Source organism: Symphalangus syndactylus, chromosome 15 (genome assembly GCF_028878055.3).
Source record: "Symphalangus syndactylus isolate Jambi chromosome 15, NHGRI_mSymSyn1-v2.1_pri, whole genome shotgun sequence".
In the NCBI taxonomy this organism is placed as follows: Eukaryota; Metazoa; Chordata; class Mammalia; order Primates; family Hylobatidae; genus Symphalangus; species Symphalangus syndactylus.
The window spans coordinates 95,550,846-95,569,261 of record NC_072437.2 but is presented as its reverse complement, the minus strand read 5'-3'; the positions used below and the strand labels follow the sequence as shown (position 1 = coordinate 95,569,261).

The 18,416-nt window shown below is 36.6% G+C and overlaps 1 protein-coding gene and 1 long non-coding RNA gene across 8 annotated transcripts in view; one reads left to right on the top strand and one right to left on the bottom strand.

The window, feature by feature from the left end:
* Nucleotides 1-16,972, bottom strand: part of LOC129463985 (uncharacterized) — a 110,385-nt gene extending 93,413 nt beyond the window's left edge. The window contains exons 1-2 of the long non-coding RNA XR_008651370.2: nucleotides 16,713-16,972; nucleotides 16,057-16,193 (exon numbers count right to left, since the gene is read on the bottom strand). This is a non-coding gene — a long non-coding RNA (uncharacterized lncRNA). The remainder of the gene's footprint in view (nucleotides 1-16,056; nucleotides 16,194-16,712) is intronic.
* Nucleotides 1-18,416, top strand: part of KATNAL1 (katanin catalytic subunit A1 like 1) — a 105,828-nt gene that overhangs the window by 53,234 nt on the left and 34,178 nt on the right. For all 7 annotated transcript variants that reach the window (XM_055244742.2, XM_055244743.2, XM_055244747.2 and 4 more), the window contains exons 5-6: nucleotides 10,738-10,865; nucleotides 11,257-11,362. In XM_055244742.2, the coding sequence (XP_055100717.1) occupies nucleotides 10,738-10,865; nucleotides 11,257-11,362 (234 nt within the window). The remainder of the gene's footprint in view (nucleotides 1-10,737; nucleotides 10,866-11,256; nucleotides 11,363-18,416) is intronic.

Sequence of the window (18,416 nt, the reverse complement as noted above, 5' to 3'; positions counted from 1 at the left end):
CTCAAAAAAAAAAAGAAAAAGGAAAATTAGTCTTGTTTGGAAGTACCCTCAGAAGTATGGGAGTCCCCAGTGTTTATTGTATTGGTTTTTCTTAAGATCAGTTTTGTGTGTTGCTACCAGCTTTAAAATTGAAGCAGAATAGAACAGAAAATTCAGAGTTTATTGCCCATAAGTACAGTATTATTTTGATAAAAATTTATTTATAAAAATATATACAAATTTATTCATGTGTTTATGTGCACCAACTCATGATCCAGAATGCATTTATTACTTTGTGCCTGGGTCAGAATTTTGAAAGCTGCTGCAGCACTCTAACTACGTACTTAACTTTATAGATGTAAAAAAAAGTGAGGATAAGAGAAGTTAGACATATCTTGCTTAAAGTCCCTGGTATATTTTTGGATTTTTAATTTGGTGTTGGGAACTGTATGATGGAACAACTAATAATAGCAGTAGTAGCAAATGTTAGTCTTCCTTGAGTACACTTACCCTTTTTGAAGCTTTCTACAAAAAAAGCCCTCTTTGAAGCTTTTTACATTTATTGGTTTATTTGATCCCTGCATAATCCTGTGAGCTCAGCATTATTTTTCCTGTTTTATGTGTAAAGAAATTGCGACATTGAAGTCTTAACTGCAAATAGATGGTGAACTAGGATTCGAACCTTGTCTAATTGTAATACCTGAGTTTTTTAATCATTATGCTATACAGCCTCTTATTTGAAAATGTTTACTATCTTCTTATAAGAGTACCAGTTTATTTTCTGAGAGTGATTGTCTTTTTTCTTTTCCTTTTTTAAAATTACTGACAGGCTTCAGGTTAGGTCCAAGCTTAAAATGCTGTTTTTCAGTAAGTAACAATCACTTTGCATAGTGATCTGTTGTTGAGGCTTTATCATTTCCCCCCCTGAGGTCTACAGGGTCATCCATAAGTCTAGTTAGTACTCTGTTTATTGAACACATCTTTATTAAGTGCACATTTTGTGTCAGTAATACTTCTAGGTGCTAGAAATACAAACGTTAATGAAATGTAGCTCCTGGCCTGAATAAATTAACTTTTAAGCTTTATTTTTTCAGTTTTATTTCATTGTATCTGGTCTCTTCTTCCTACTATAACAAAATAGCTTAGACGGGGTAATATAGAAGGAATAGAAATTTATTTGTCACAGTTTTGGAGGCTGGGAAGTCTACGATCAAGCCACTAGCAGATTTGGTATCTGCTGAGGGTCTGTTCCTTCTGGATGGCACCTTCTTATGTGTCCTTACAGGATGGAAGGGGCCAAGAAGCTCCCTTGGGAATCTTTTATTAGGGCACTAATTCTGTTCATGAGGGCAGAAACCTCATTGACCTAACCACCTTCCAAAAACCCCATCTCCTAATAACATCATATTGGGGCTTAGATACCAACATGAATTTTGGAAGGATACAAACATTTAGACCATAGCTCCTGGGAAAATCGGATTTATTATTATTTTGCTATTTAAGCTTAGAGTCAAAGAGAAATATACATAGAAGTAATGAAAGGAATTTTTATTTAAGAAGGATAATCTAAAAGTAAAATATCAGGTAGTAGAAGAAATGTTTTTGTTTTATAACCTTAATTTATAAAACTGATTCTCAAGAATTTTTAAGATTATAGTTTTATGGTTAATTAACTGAGTGAAATGAGCAGTACTTCCATTATCTCATGATTAAAGCTATATATGCTTTTAAATAGAATTCAGATTAAAGTACCGTAAATAATAATTCTCTGAATTCATTTTAACGTTGTTAAAGGACTTTATTTCGTTGAATTATACATAACAAATGGCCATTTATCATGAGAAGGCTTTCCTTCTTATGAGTAAGTCTGGGGTATCTGATATGGAGAGATGTTGCGAAGTAGATTGACGTATTCTTTTGAGAGCTATTGATTGATTATGCAAATGAACAGTGACCTCATAAAAAATATTTTTGAAGAAAAGTGCACAAATTATAAGGGTACTTTTTTGATGATAATCTAACCAGTGGTGTATATTAATAACTACTTTTATGAAAAAGTGTATGTGTGTATACACATTAAAGAATAAGATGATAGTGAAACAATAAAAACATATGCTAGAGCTTCACTCATCGATCAATGACTTGAGCAGTTTTCAAATACTGGAAGAATAATCAGATTTTTTGTACTATTTACAGTGTAACAACAGCAAAAATGACATGCTTTTAAGTTTAGTTTGCATTATTAACATTTTCCCCATTACTTTTCTAAGTCTAGGCAGTCAAGAAAACAATAAATCAAGCCCTGATTTATAGCATTTGCTAATTCTATGATATAAATACCACCTATATGATGGATTTCAACATCATGTCACTGAACTCATAGTTGAGATGAGTTTGGATAGCAGCCTACCATTGTATGGTGTTTCCACCATAGAGATACAATAAACTGTGGAACCTCAAGAGAATAGATAATAGTAAAATAATTAGGATGTTAGGAGTTTTGAGTATTTATTTCCTTTTTTAAAAATATAACTTATTCAAAGTTTGTGTAATTTAATATTTATTAATGGCTGCATTTCACAGCTGGCTCACAAAATTTCTGAAAATTTAGTAGCTGACTCTCAAAAACTAGTAAGAAACAGCTTCAGCATCTCACTGCATGTAAGCCTTGTAATTCAATGTAACCGTCAGCTCTGGGGTCAAGAAATCGAACATTTGGCACCTCAGAAGCCATATTTATGATCCCTCCCAATCCTTGCCACTTACCTCTTTCCCAAAGGTAACCACTATTCTGACGATTTCTAATGCCATAAATTAATTATGCCTATTTTGGAACGTTATGTACAGTAAGTATTCCTTTGTGTCCAGCTTTTTTTGTTCAACATGTATTTGTGAGATTATTTCCTGTTATATATATTTGTAGTTTATTTTCATTGTCATATAGTAGTATATCACAGTTAAAATCTGTTTTCTTATTAATGGATATTTGGGTTGCTTTTAGCTTGAGACTCTTGTGAGTAATGCTGCTTTGAATGGTTTTCTGCTTATCCTTTGACATATATATGCATGCATTTCTAGTGAGCATATACCTAGGAGTTGAACTGCTGGGTCATAGGATATGCATAAATTAAACTAGTGAATAACACCAGTTTCCAAAGTGGTTATACAAGTTTTCCCTCTTACCTACAGGGGGGAAGTTTTAGTTGCTCCACATCCTTGTCAACACTTGATGTTGTCAGTCTTTTTTAGGTATAATCATATCTCATTGTGATTTTCCCAGGATATTTGCCATGTGTTGCGTATTTACCTGATAATTTATGAGGTGGAAAGCGTTTTCGTATGTTCATTGGCTATTTGTATCATCATGCCTTGTTTTTAAGAAATATCTTGTTCTGTCCTTTGAATATTAATTTCCTCCACAAATTTTGTCTCTGGTGGTAGCTAATTTATAGTGCTGGGTTTTGTTTTTATTTTATTTTTTTACCTTGTTGTACTAGATTAAAGTAGTTTTTATGTCTAAATAACTATTTGACCAAACTTGTAATTTAGAATTCTAAACCCGTTTGTGGAAATTTGCGCTATTCTGTTTTTTTACTCACCCACTGTTGATTTTCTTTTCCTGTGCAAATGTCGGCTTAGTCTTTGACGGGGATGAGGTCTTAGGTCATAGGAAGAGTTGCATTCAAATATTTTAACCTCTTATTCAGAAGACTAATACACATGTTTTTCTTAGACTGAACAGTCTTACTGTATTTCAGCCTTGCCAAGTGAGAGTGCTTTAGCCTCTTGATTTTAGAATTTGTATATCCTTATTGAACTATCTTAAGTTTCCCACTTTCAAGGCTATTTTAATAGGAGTGTATGAGCTCTTATTTAATGTGGTATTTGGTATTCCTTATATAGTAAGATTAAATGTGGGGCCTTAATAGCCGTATATGTTTTTTCTTATCCTCTCTCAGACTCTACCACTCATTTTAGCCATTCTGTATACTACAGAAAGTGTAAAATAAAACAGGAGAGAACACACTGTCCCTGGCTTGTTGGCATCAGAGCAGCCAGAGAGTTCCTCTTAAATATAGGTCAGATTGTGTCTTCTGCTCATAACTTTCAGTGGCTTCTTATCTTAGATTAAATGCCAAGTCCTTATAATGGTCTACAAGGCTCTGCATAGTCTGGCATCCATTTCTTCTTTGACCTCATCTTCTTTCTCCCCTCATCTCATTTCTTTCTGTTGGCTTCTGTGTTGTTCCTCAGATTTGTGAAGTGTATGCTGACTGTGACAGGTTTGAGCTTGCTGTTCTGTCTCTGTTTTACTATATATTTTACTTATTAATATATTGTGCCTCCTAACTTGAATATATGCTTCATGAGGGCAGGGGTTTCTGTTTGGTTCACTGTGATATCCCCGGTGCTTAGAATAGTGCTTGTCACATAGTACTGGCAGATATTGTTGAAAGAACATATATATTGATAGGTGTGCAGAATGATATGGATTCATAATTTCAATTTAAATGTATTAACACTCAAATGCAGGGCATGATACTGAAATTAGTAAGCACTGTTTGCATTTATTAACTTATTTTACTTTGTAAAATAAAGTCTTAAGAGTGGAATGCAATTTAGAAACCTTGTCTAACTTTTCCTCTGTTGTTTCTCACGTTGGGGTAAGAGTAGCCCAGGGGTGTGCAGCAGTATGCTAGAGTACAAAGTGGTTGAAAGCACTGAATCTGGAGCTGTATTCCCTAGGATCTTGCTGCGTGTCCTTGGGCAATTGACTTACCCTCTCTGTGCCTTGGTTTTCTCATCTATGAGATGGAAATAATAAGAGTACCTACCTCATAGGACTTTTAGGATTAGTAAGTTAAATATATCCAGTGCTTAGAACAATACGTGGCACATTGAGTAGGCAGTATATGAGTTTTAATTATCATTGTAACATGAAAGTGGGGGACTAACACAGATATGAAATAGAATACAAAATCACTTTTTAAAAAAAGAAATAATTGCCATTCTAATTGGTGTGAGATGGTATCTCATTGTGGTTTTGATTTGCATTTCTCTAATGACCAGTGATGATGAGCTTTCTTCATATGTTTGTTGGCCACATAAATATCTTCTTTTGAGAAGTGTCTGTTCATATCCTTTGCCCACTTTTTGATGGGGTTTTTTTTTTTTTTTTTCTTGTAAATTTAAGTTCCTTGTGGATTGTGGATATTATTAGCCCTTTGTCAGATGGATAGATTGCAAAAATTTTCTCCCATTCTGTAGGTTGCCTGTTCGCTCTGATGATAGTTTCTTTTGCTGTGCAGAAGCTCTTTAGTTTAATTAGATCCCATTTGTCAATTTCGGCTTTTGTTGCAATTGCTTTGGTGTTTTAGTCATGAAGTCTTTACCCATGCCTATGTCCTGAATGCTATTGCCTAGGTTTTCTTCTAGGGTTTTTATGGTTTTAGGTGTTATGTTTAAGTCTTTAATCCATCTTGAGTTAATTTTTGTATAAGGTATAAGGAAGGGGTCCAGTTTCAGTTTTCTGCATATGGCTAGCCAATTTTCCCAACACCATTTATTAAATAGGGAATCCTTTCCCCATTGCTTGTTTTTGTCAGGTTTGTCAAAGATCAGATGGTTGTAGATGTGTGGCACTATTTCTGAGGCCTCTGTTCTGTTCCATTGGTCTATATATCTGGTTTGGTACCAGTACCATGCTGTTTTGGTTACTGCAGCTTTGTAGTATAGTTTGAAGTCAGGTAGCATGATGCCTCCAGCTTTGTTCTTTTTGCTTAGGATTGTCTTGGCTATATGGGCTGTTTTTGGTTCCATATGAAATTTAAAGTAGTTTTTTTCTAATTCTGTGAAGAAAGTCAATGGTATCTTGATGGGGATAGCATTGAATCTGTAAATTACGTTGGGCAGTATGGCCATTTTCACGATATTGATTCTTCTATCCATGAGCATGGAATGTTTTTCCGTTAGTTTGTGTCCTCTCTTATATCCTTGAGCAGTGGTTTGTAGTTCTCCTTGAAGAGGTCCTACACATCGCTTGTAAGTTGTATTCCTAGGTATTTTATTCTCTTTGTAGCAGTTGTGAATGGGAGTTCACTCATGATTTGGCTATTATTGTTGTATAGGAATGCTTGTGATTTTTGCACGTTGATTTTTGTATCCTGAGACTTTGCTGAAGTTGCTTATCAGCTTAAGGAGATTTTGGGCTGAGACAATAGGGTTTTCTAAATATACAGTCGTGTCATCTGCAAACAGAGACAATTTGACTTTCTCTCTTCCTATTTGAATCCCCTTTATTTCTTTCTCTTTCCTGATTGCCCTGGCCAGAACTTCCAATACTGTGTTGAATAGGAATGGTGAGAGAGGGCATCCTTGTCTTGTGCCAGTATTCAAAGGGAATGCTTCCAGCTTTTGCCCATTCAGTGTGATATTGGCTGTGGGTTTGTCATGAATAGGTCTTATTATTTTGAGATATGTTCCATCGATATCTAGTTTATTGGGAGTTTTTAGCATGAAGGGGCGTTGAATTTTATCGAAGGCCTTTTCTGCATATATTGAGATCATCACGTGGTTTTTGTCATTGACACTGTTTATGTGATGGATTACGTTTTTGATTTGCGTATGTTGAACTAGCCTTGCATCCCAGGGATGAAGCCGACTTGATCATGGTAGATAAGTTTTTTGATGTGCTGCTGGATTCGGTTTGCGAGTATTTTATTGAGAATTTTTGCTTTAATGTTCATCAGGGATATTGGCCTGAAATTATCTTTTTTTGTTGTGACTTTGCCAGGTTTTGGTATCAGGAAGATGCTGGCCTCATAAAATGAGCTAGGGAGGAGTCCCTTTTTTTTTAAATTGTTTGGAATAGTTTCAGAAGGAATTATACCAGCTCCTCTTTGTACCTCTGGTAGAATTTGGCTGTGAATCCGTCTGGTCCTGGGCTTTTTTTTGGTTGGCAGGCTATCAATTACTGTCTCAATTTCAGAACTTGTTATTGGTCTCTCTAGGGATTCGACTTCTTCCTGGTTTAGTCTTGCTAGGGTGTATGTGTCCAGGAATTTATCCATTTCTTCTAGATTTTCTAGTTTATTTGCGTAGAGGTGTTTATAGTATTCTGTGATGGTAGTTTGTATTTCTGTGGAATCAGTGGTGATATCTGTTTTGTCATTTTTTATTATGTCTATTTGATTCTTCTGTCTTTTCTTCTTTATTAGTCTGGCTAGCGGTCTGTTTTGCTAATCTTTTCAAAAAACCAGCTCCTTGATTCACTGATTTTTTGAAGGGTTTGCTGGAAAGGATATGGAGAAATAGGAACGCTTTTACACTGTTGTGGCAGTGTAAATTAGTTCAACCATTGTGGAAGACAGTGTGGTGATTCCTCAAGGATCTAGAACCAGAAATACCATTTGATCCAGCAATCCCACTACTGGGTATATACCCAAAGGATTATAAATCATTTTATAAAGACACATGCACACGTATGTTTATTGCAGTACTATTCACAATAGCAAAGACTTGGAACCAACCCAAATGCCGATCAGTGGTAGACTGGATAAAGAAAATGTGGCGCATATACCATGGAATACTATGCAGCCATAAAAAAGGATGAGTTCATGTCCTTTGCAGGGACATGGATGAAGCTGGAAACCATCATTCTCAGCAAACTAACACAGGAACAGAAAACCAAACACCACATATTCTCACTCATAAGTGGGAGTTGAACAATGAGAACACATGGACACAGGGAGGGGAACATCACACACTGGGGCCTGTTGTGGAGTGGGGGACTAGGGGAAGGATAATATGAGGAGAAATACCTAATGTAGATGATGGGTTGATAGGTGCAGCAAACGACCATGGCACGTGTATACCTATGTAACAAACCTGCATGTTCTGCACATGTATCCTAGAACTTAAAGTATAATAAAAAAAAAAAAAAAGAAGAAGAAAAAGAAAAATAATGAGATTTCCAAGAAATTTTGCACTTTGGGCCATTGAAATCAGGCAACAGATGAATAAATTAGGCAAGTGAGAGGCAGTGGCTTTACAGGAAAAAGATCAGCTATAATTCAGCTTAGACATCCCTGTGACTATGACCCAGTGATTTTTATTACTAATTGGCCAGTAATTTCTGATGCGTGGTAGCTTACTACCTAATGAGTTGATTCATCTGTTGGACAGAATCTATTGTTAGAAAATTCTTTCTTTTGCTGATCTGAAATCTATCTCTTTTGTTACTGGCCCTTGCTTTTTTTTTTTTTTTTGGCTTAATACCTAGTAGGCCTGTTGGTTGTATTGCCCCATTAGAATTTACTTCTTCAGCTTAAATGTCTCTAGTTTCCTTGGTCTTCCTCCGTATGACATGGGTTTTGAACTCTTTATCATCTTGATTATCCTTCACTGGGTGTAATTTATCAGTATTTCTCTTAAAATGCAAGACCCAGAGCTAGTAACTGATCATGTTTCACTTAATCTGCCAGTGTGAGAGATTGTATAGTAAAATGTAAGAAACATTTGCATTTTAGGGCAAACTATATCATTAATTGACTGTAATATTTGGTTAGTCACTTTGAGCCTAACTTTCCTCAAATAGAAGATTATCCAACACTAGTAAAAGATGAGTAACAAAGCTTTCTTGATATGGGAAATTTTGATATTAGTAAAAAGCTAAAATATTTTGCTTTCATGAGAAAAAAAGTATATCAACCTTCATGCTAAAAATCAAATTCTTGCTAATGTTGACCTTAGTCAACTCATATGAAAATCTAAGGAAAGAATTCTAAGAGCATTTCAGTGACATTGCAGTTAGTATTATTTATGTACACTTAATAATATCTTGGGAGAGGTTAGCTTTATTTCCTTTAATAGTTTCCTTTAGGTATTACATTTAATCTAGCCGTTTATATTTGATGTCTATATTCTAATTTAAGTATTTGTTATGAAGAATAACTATCACCCATTTTAGTGATTTCCTGGTAAAACCAAATTAATTTTAGTTTTCCTAAGTCTGTTTTTTATAACCTCACCATTTTGATTTGAAAACGTTTCCAGAATCTTTTTTGTAGTCCTCGATCGGTATTCAAGTCTCATGTGTACCACTGAGAAACTTTGGGTTCTCAGGCAGGTCATTTAACTGGCCTATACACACACTTCTTCTGCATAGTGAGAGGCTTGTACTTCTTTGATTCTCCTCCTCTACCCTGTCCTCTATAGGAGCCAGAAGAAATCCAAACTCACCTCTGCCCATATCTTCAACCTCTTTCTTCTGTGCAATACCCTTTATCTATACTGGCTACTCAGGTTTTTTCACAGCACTTCACAGTTTATGTGTGTTTTTGCTTTATTTACTTGTTACTTGTTTCCCCCACTAGACTAGATGCTTGATGAGGACAGATAATGTATTTTCACTCACTGCTCTAAAACCTAATGCACAATAACATGTGTTGCGCATAGAAGATGCCCAAATATTTACTGTTTTTAAAATCCCATGATACTCCTATTACTTTGAGATAGGCATGCAGCTTTTTCTTTCTCCTGAGGTAGTGTTTATTAAGTTCTTTCCAGCCACTTGGACATTCGTATTAAAATGAAATTTTAATTTTAACTTGGTAATATAAATTACAATGCCATATGAAGGCTCAAGCTCCAGATATGTCAGTTTCGTTGATACCTTTCTAGAATGTTTTTAAATGATTACAGAATGTTCCTAGTGATTTGTTTGAATATAACTTGGTAGCCTTGGCCTATCCGTACTATAAAATGTGACTCTAGCCTAAGCTTAAGTTTGTTGATGTTATGTTTGTTGTGCAGGTGCTAAAAATTTACTCCTTTTAATATTGTCAGTATTGATACCTGTCATCTGGAATGCAGGAATCTTCCTGAAAATTTACTAATAAATTTAATACTACTGCCATACTGCCCAGAAATAATTTATTTTTTTGGGTGAAGTACCAGAATACTATTTGGTCACTTACCTAGTGGCTTAAAGGAACCAGAGCATCTGTCCAAGGGAGCCATTTAGTTTCCTCCAGCACTTGTGATTGAGCCTTTTGACTATTTCAGAGGTGGGATTGGAGAAGTTTGTCTTGTTCTGTTGTTTCTTTTCAGGTTGAAGTTTAGGAGATTGACTCATTTTGACCATTTTCTCGTTTCGTTTTTACTCTAGGCAGTAACTGGGGCTAAAGCTCTGGGGAGGCACTTGGCTGTGCTTGCTGAAGTATTTCCATAGTTGGACTGTCTCTGGCAAATAAGTGAATTTCATTTAAAGCTCTTCAAAGCTGTGTAAATCTTGGCAGAACACCATAGAAACCACAGCATAAAATTTCTTTTAAAACAACTATATTATTAAATGAAGAATTTGGGGTAAAGCTTATTGCTTTAATGGTCTTAATACTATTTAAAAAGATCCTTCCACATTAATATTCAAAATGTTCTCTAGTAGTGGTGGAAATCCTCTGCATCTGCCAGTTCAAAGGTAGGCTTTCCCAGTCTTTTGGGATTTAGCAAGGATCAGTTTAGTCTTACCTGCAACTGTCCCTGCAATAATGTAGATTTGAAGTTTTTAATAAAGTTGACCAGTTCATGTATTTCTGATGAATTAAATAGAGGAAAATGGCATTTGAGTAATCAGAAAATATTACTTTAAAATAATAAAAATTATTTAGAAAGTGATGGCATTATAATGTTTTCAAAGCATAATGATGTTAACTAAATTATCCATTATTGACTAGTACTTTTTTTTATACCTATCCCCAGGGAAGGAAGAATATGCAAGATGGTGCAAGTGATGGTGAAATGCCAAAATTTGATGGTGCCGGTTATGATAAGGATCTGGTGGAAGCCCTTGAAAGAGACATTGTATCCAGGAATCCTAGCATTCATTGGTTAGAGTCTTTCAAATTATTGAATTAAAGTAGAGGAGCACACAAGTTATAGGTTGTCTTGGTGTGAGTTTTCTCTTGTTATTCATTAATTTGATTATGACCACATCTATAATATGAAAGTATAGAATTGATGGGACAGTTCTGTTGAAGTAACCAAGGACATTTTACATGTTAATTTGAAGTTGATATATAACTGACAAAAGTTGTTAATTCAGTGACATGTCCTCATTAATAACTAATGTTTTCACTGATCTTTTTATGCAGTAAGAATTAGAATAATGTTCTTAATATGAGAATAATTTCGTAAGTAAAAAATATTAAAAGAATTAGTTTTGACCATAAATCAAAGATCCCTGAATAAACATTATGAAACTTTGCTGTTCTTTCAAAGGGATGACATAGCAGATCTGGAAGAAGCTAAGAAGTTGCTAAGGGAAGCTGTTGTTCTTCCAATGTGGATGCCTGACTTTTTCAAAGGGATTAGAAGGCCATGGAAGGTGAGAATTTATTAAATTGGTTTTGGTATAAGAATGCTACTTGGCATTGGAGTGAAAGGCAGCATTGCTGTAGTTTTTGATGTATTTAACCCATTTTGAAAAGGTTGGGAGAAGTTTATGTACACCCAAAACACCTGGATTTGAATTTGTAGTTGTGATGTGTTACATCTGCATAGCAGGAGAGATGGGCTTGGACTGTTGAAACTATATAGTCTTTAGGTCACTTCCCTCAGGGATGCTGAGCTAGAGATTAGTTTTAAGAATTTTCTAGATGTATGGTTATGTAAATAAAAAGTTAAGCAGATTAAGCAGAAATAATGCATGGTCTTATAGAAGAAAGGTGTGATCAAACAGTTATTTTTCAAAAGTTGGAATATTTCTCACTGATGGTTAATTATTTTGTTTTAACTTGAAAACAAATGTTTTTTCTAGAAAGAGGTCTTCAGCTGTGTTTTAAAAAACTACTTCTTGGCCTGGTACCGTGGCTCACACCTGTAATCCCAGCACTTTGGGAGGCTGAGGAGGGTGGATCACGAGGCCAGAAGATCAAGACCATCCTGCCTAACATGGTGAAACCTCATCTCTACTAAAAATACAAAAATTAGCTCGGCATGGTGGTGCATGCCTGTAATCCCAGCTACTCATGAGGCTGAGGCAGGAGAATCGCTTGAACCCACGAGTCAGAGGTTGCAGTGAGCCAAGATCGCACGACTACACTCCAGCCTGGCAACAGAGCGAGACTCTATCTCAAAAAAAAAAAAAAAAAAAAAGATCACTTCTTATGTCATTACAAAATATCTGACTTTATCAATTTATTCTGTCCTTGCTGTGCTTTTGTAGTATTTATTGGCAAACTGGATTAAAAAAATAAATTTAAAGATATATTTCTAAAGAATCTTTTTCCTGACCAAATATTTTTTTTCTGCAACAGTAGAATAAAATTCTTGAACTATTATTCTTTTTTAAAAAGTTATATTTGAATTTTTTATGGATTTGTGAGAATAGATTATTTACTAAAATGGGACAATAAATGTATTTTATTTATTTTTTGAGACTGAGTCTCACTCTGTTGCCCAGGCTGGTGTGCAGTGGCATGGTCTTGGCTCACTGCAACCTCCGCCTCCTGGGTTCAAGCGATTCTTGTGCCTCAGCCTCCTGAGTAGCTGCAATTACAGGTGCGTGCCACCATGCCCAGCTAATTTTTGTATTTTTGGTAGAGGCTGGGTTTTGCCAAGTTGGCCAGGCTGGTCTTGAACTCCTGGCCTCAAGTGAACCTCCCACCTTGGCCTCCCAAAATGCTGGGATTACAAGCATGAGCCACTGTTTCAGGCCTGATAAATGTATTCTAAAGAATACATGAAAATAAGGAGACCTCAGAAATTTTTCAAGCTTATAAAATTGGTCTCAAAATGTAAATTCCAGAATTTCAGAACTGGAATGAGTCTTTGAGATCATCTTAAATCCCCACTATTTGACAGACTAGAAAATTGAAGTCCAAATAGGTTGTGACAACCATAATAGACCTTTAGAAAATTTAAAATTCAATGTGTCTCAGCTTCTTATGTTTATATGTGCATTTCCCTCCGCGGCACACTTTCTTCTGCATTGTGTGATACCATTCCTTTATCCATCAGGCACTTATTTAGCCCTGTTATATGTAATTACGGTTCCTTGTTTTTCAAGACATAGTCCCTGAGCTGTGAGACATCCTAAATGGAGAGCTGGGCAGTTACATATAGCTTTCAGTGTTAGGCACTAGCAGAGCCTAATGGGTGTTACAGTCCACATGTGCTTGGAAAGCTCAGCAAAGCACAAACATGACATGACTAAAGAAGGCTTTATGCTTGAGGATGTGGGATTCAAGCTGCAATTTGTAGGATTATGAGGATTTCACTATGTTGGAGGAGACATTTTGGAAATGTAGGAACTTAGGGATGAATGACGTGAGTGGTGGAATATAGTGAGAAAGTGTAAGTGTGTTTGGGAAATAGATGCATTAAAGTTTTGTAAGGAAGGCAGCATAGAATATTGGTAAGGGGCACAGATCCTGGATCCAGACTGGGTGCATGCGAATTCTAGCCCTTTCCACTTATTTTGTGATCTTGAGCAAGTTATGAAACTTCTCCATGACTCAGTTTCCTTATCTATAAAATGGGAATAGTAATGGTTTTCTCATAGGGTATAGTGAGGTTAAAATGAGTTAATGAGGCCTTAGAACTATGTAAATGTTGAAAAAATAAATTAGTGGAAGATTCAAATGGGAAGGTAGGTTGAGGCCAGATTGTATTTCCCAGGAGTTCGATTCTTTTTCTGTAGGTGTTTGGGAGACTTCTTTGAGCAGATAGGTAGCATAGTTAAATCGGTGAGTTGGGAAAAACAATCTGGTTGCAATGAGCACAGAAAGACGGGAGGCAACGAGCATGTTCAGAAGTGATTGGCAGTAGTTTAGGCTTAAAATTCAAAGAGCCTGAATTGGGATGGTGATAATGAATTAGGAATGGAAGGACAGATGCTAGTGATATTTAATGAAGGAAGTTGGTAACCTTTTGGATGTAATATATAAGTCAAGAAGGCAGGGGCAAAGATAATTGGGTTTTGCCTATGGCAAAATAGTGATGATAACATAAATGTGGAGCTGAGGAAGGGAGAAGGACACTGGTTTATTGTTCTTGATGTTGAAAGTTCAGTAGGAGCAGGGGGTGCTTCTGGGGAAAGAGATAAGGAATTATTTTTGAGTTTTAAATTTTGATATAATATTGGTGTGGAAATGCACCAAGTTAGAAATACAGGGCTGAAGCTTGTGAGAGAGGTAAAAGACGGAGATATTAAGTGCCTTTTCAAAAATATGTATCTCTGGGATTAATTTTTCTCTAACAGAATAATATTGAGGTCCTTCTTTACAAGTTTTAAGATCAGATTATATGATTTTTATAAAGGCAACATTTAAAATTGTACTTAGGAAATAAGGAGATGCCCAAGAAATAGACTACTGTATTTTCAGTGCTGAAGTATATAAACATATGCTTGAATCACTCTTACATTGAGACTCTGTTCATCTGTCCATTTATCATCCAGCCTATCTTAGCACTTCTCAGACTGCACCATAATTTATCTATATTTTCTAATAGATTAAAAGTCTCTTGAGGATTTATGTGTGATTCCTGACAGATGTGACTTTTTTTCCTCAGGGCCTAGTACTTAGTAAGCATTGGATAAATTTACACTGGGTAAATACGTATTTATTGAGTGTTTACCTTGTGTCACATGATAGGCTAAGTGCAGAGGATACCAAAATGAGTGAATAATAGCCCCCAAGAAGCTCATGGTCTTTGGGTGATTAAGCATGTATTTAATGGAGGCCATGTGGTAAGTGCAGTATTTGTTGAGGACGGTGTGACTAGTGTCTGATAGAGTAATGAACACACTGCTATGGCAGGAGAGAGGAAGAGGGACTTAGCCTGCTGTGGAGAATAATACCAGGGATGGCCTCCCAGAGCAGGTGACTCTGAGCTGAGACTGGAAAGATGAATAGAAGTCAAACAGGCAGATGTGATGAAGAAGGGCTCTAAGGCAGAGTGGATATCATGTACAAACACATGAAAAGTGTAAGAGAACACAGTATATGTGAGGAATCTTGTGTAGTTCAGTGTGGCTGGAAGTATAGAGTGTTTATATGGGACATAGTAACAAAAGACACTGCGGGAATGGTTGATGTGACCTACTTCTCACAAAGAGCCCTGCATGCCATGCTAAAGATGTCAGCCACTGAAGAGTTTTTAGTAGAAGGGTGATTTGCAAGTGTAGGAAGATCTCTTTTCTGTAGCAGTATGGAGGACAGGTTGGGGGTGGACATAGATGGATATGAAAAAGTAATCTGATCAGGAAGTTGTTGAAATAATCTAGCCAAACAATGAGGACAGATGCCTGCAGAAAGGCATGGGCTTTTTGGTTAGTGAAAAATGAATGGATTTCTGAGAGACATTTAGAAGGTATCAGTGACTGTTTACAGAGATGTGGGAGAGAGACAAGTTGTATGACTCCCAGATTCCAGACTTGAATTGAATGACTTCTGACATCACCTACCCAGAGTTGGGCCAAACTTCACAGGTTGAGAGCACAGTTTTCCACAAGACTGCCCTCACTTCAGACACTAGCTGCAAACTTGGGGGTCCCCAGGTCACTCTTATGACCAGCTGGCTACAAATTCAGGAGTTCCCACTACCCTCTCAGGTTTGATAATTCTCTAGAATGACTCACAGAACTTAGGGACCCTAAGCCTTACAGTTGAGCCCAGGACAACATAGGCATGAACATCGTGGGTCCCCTTACACATGGCTTTTCTTCTGCCTCTGCTGCCCCAGAGACAAGACCAACCCCTCCTTTTCTTCCTCCTCCTTAGCCTATCCAAGGTGAAGACCTTTAAGGTGATACACTTCCATTTAATGAATAATAAATATATTTTCTCATGATTTTCTTAATAATGTTTTCTTTTTTCTAGCTTTATTGTAAGAATATCATATACAATACATATACAAAATATGTGTTTACAATTTTTGTTATCAGCAAGGCTTCAAATCAATAATAGGCTATTCATTGATATGTTTTTTTTTGGGAATCAAACATATGCAGATTTTTGACTGTGTGGAGGATTGGTGCCCCAACCCCTAAGTCGTTCAGGGAGCAGCTGTACTTACGATGACAGAATTATTATGGCCGAAGGATATAAATCGGAACCAGCCAAAAGGAGAAACTTAGAGGGCGAGGTCTAGAAGGATGCTGAAGGTGACGCTTCTTTCGCCTTGTCTTCATGGAGTTAGGATGCTTTACTCTCCTGGATGTGTGACAATATGGAGATTATTGCATCACATGGACATGTGATAGTACTGTTATAGTTTGGATATAGTTTGGATATTTGTCCCACCAAATCTCATGTTGAAATTTGATTCTTGATGTGGTAGTGTTGGGAAGTGGTGCCTAATGGGAGGAGTTTGGGCCATGGGGGCAGATCCCTCATGAATGGCTTGGTGCCAACCTCATGGTAATGAGCAAGTTCTCACTCTGTTCATTCTCATGAGAACTGGCTGTTTCCCCTCTCTCTTGTTTCTGTTCTTGCCATGTGAGTTCTGCATGCTGCTGGCTCCCTTTCACCTTTCTCTGTAAGTGGAAGCAGCATGAGGCCATCACTAGAAGCTGAACGGGTGCAGGCACCATGCTTCCTGTACAGCCTGCAGAACTGTGAGCCAAATAAACCTTTTTTTTCTTTAAAATTACCCAGCCTCGGGTATTTCTTTGTAGCAACACAAATGGACTAAGAGAAATATGCAGGATATTGCCAATTAGGGAAGCTCACCTGATCAATTGAATGATTGCCCATGGTTCTTAATCTCTTGTTCTCTTCCTCTCCCTAAAGGTTGAGTTGATATCAGATGGCTGAAAGCCGCAGCTCTCTAATCACATGGTTGGTTTTCCTGGCATGGTCATCCCCCATCCTGAGTTGTCTTGTTGGCATAAACTATATAGGGGCCCACTATGAGTCACCTCATTAGCATAAAATTTCAGGGCCTATTGTGATAACAAAAATAATCCTGTCGCTAGGGTAATTCCAAGGATTTAGAGGCTATTTTCCAGGGACCGGGGACAAAGGCCAGCTACATTCTTTATTATACAGGGTACAGGGAACTGATATTGGAAATAGAGAAAGGAGCAGGCTTAAATAGAAACAAAATGTGTTTCAATAAATACTCAGCAGCTAATTCGAAATAGAGGCCTGGAGCTTCAGATAGAGTGTGAGTGTAAAATCATGAGATACAAAGGGTGGTTGATGATCTGGTATGGATGAGTTTGTTCAGGAGTTTTGTAAAGGGAAAGATTTAGAATTGCTTTGGGAATATAAAGGGCAGAGGAAAGAGGAGATCTGAGGCAGTGAACGTAGCCAGAGAGCAGAAGTCTCTGGAAAAGAGCAGTGTCAGGGTTTCAAGAAGAGGGGAATGAATACCGTGAAGCAGTGTCAAAGGTCAGAGAGAAGTCAAGGAGGTACGATTGAAGAATGACCATTAGGTTAGTAAATGAAGTATTTTTAGTAAATTGGTGAAGACTAAAGTCATGTTGTAGCTTATGAAGAAGAAATAGCATAAACCATTGAAGGTTGGCTGTGAGAGGAAGAAGAGATGGATAGTAGCTAGGGGATTTGTAGAGTCAAGTGAAGGATTTTTTTTTGTCTCAATTTTATCTGTTTTTTTAAACATTTTTTGTTTTTGAATTGATGCATAATAGATGTACATACTTTTGGGGTTCATGTGATAATTTAATACATTCACATAATTTGTAAAGATCCAATCAGTGTAAATGGGATATCCACCATCTTTAACATTTGTCTTCATGCTAAGAACATTCAAATTATTCTCTTCTAGTTATTTTGAAATATACAATAGACTATTGTAAACTATGGTCACCCTACTGATCTATCAAGCTGTACTCATTAATCAGCTTCTCTTAATTCTCCCTTGACCCCTACCCTTCCCAGCCTCTGGTAACCACCAGTCTATTCTGCCTTCATGAGATCCTTTTTTAGCTCCCACCAATGAATGAAAACATGTGATATGTGTCTTTTTGTGCTTGATGTATTTCACTTTACATAACGACCTCAACCTCCATCCATGTGGCTATAAATTACACGATTTTTTTTATGGCTGAATAGTATTCCATTTTATATATATACCACATTTTCTTTTTCCATTCATCCATCGTTGGGCACTTAGGTTGATTTTGTATTTTGGCTGTTGTGAATAGTGCTGTGATAAACACAGGAGTGCAAATAACTCTTCGATATATTGATTTCCTTTTTTTTTTTTTGGATATATTCCTAGTAGTGGAATTGCTGGATCATGGTAGATCTGCTTTTAGTTTTTTGAGGAGCCTCCACACAGTTTTCCACGGTGGCTCCCACCAACAGAATGGGAGCATTCCCCTTTTTCCATATCCTTACCATCATCTGTTATTAGCTATCTTTTTGATGAAAGCCATTTTAATTGGAGTGAGATGATCTCATTTTGGT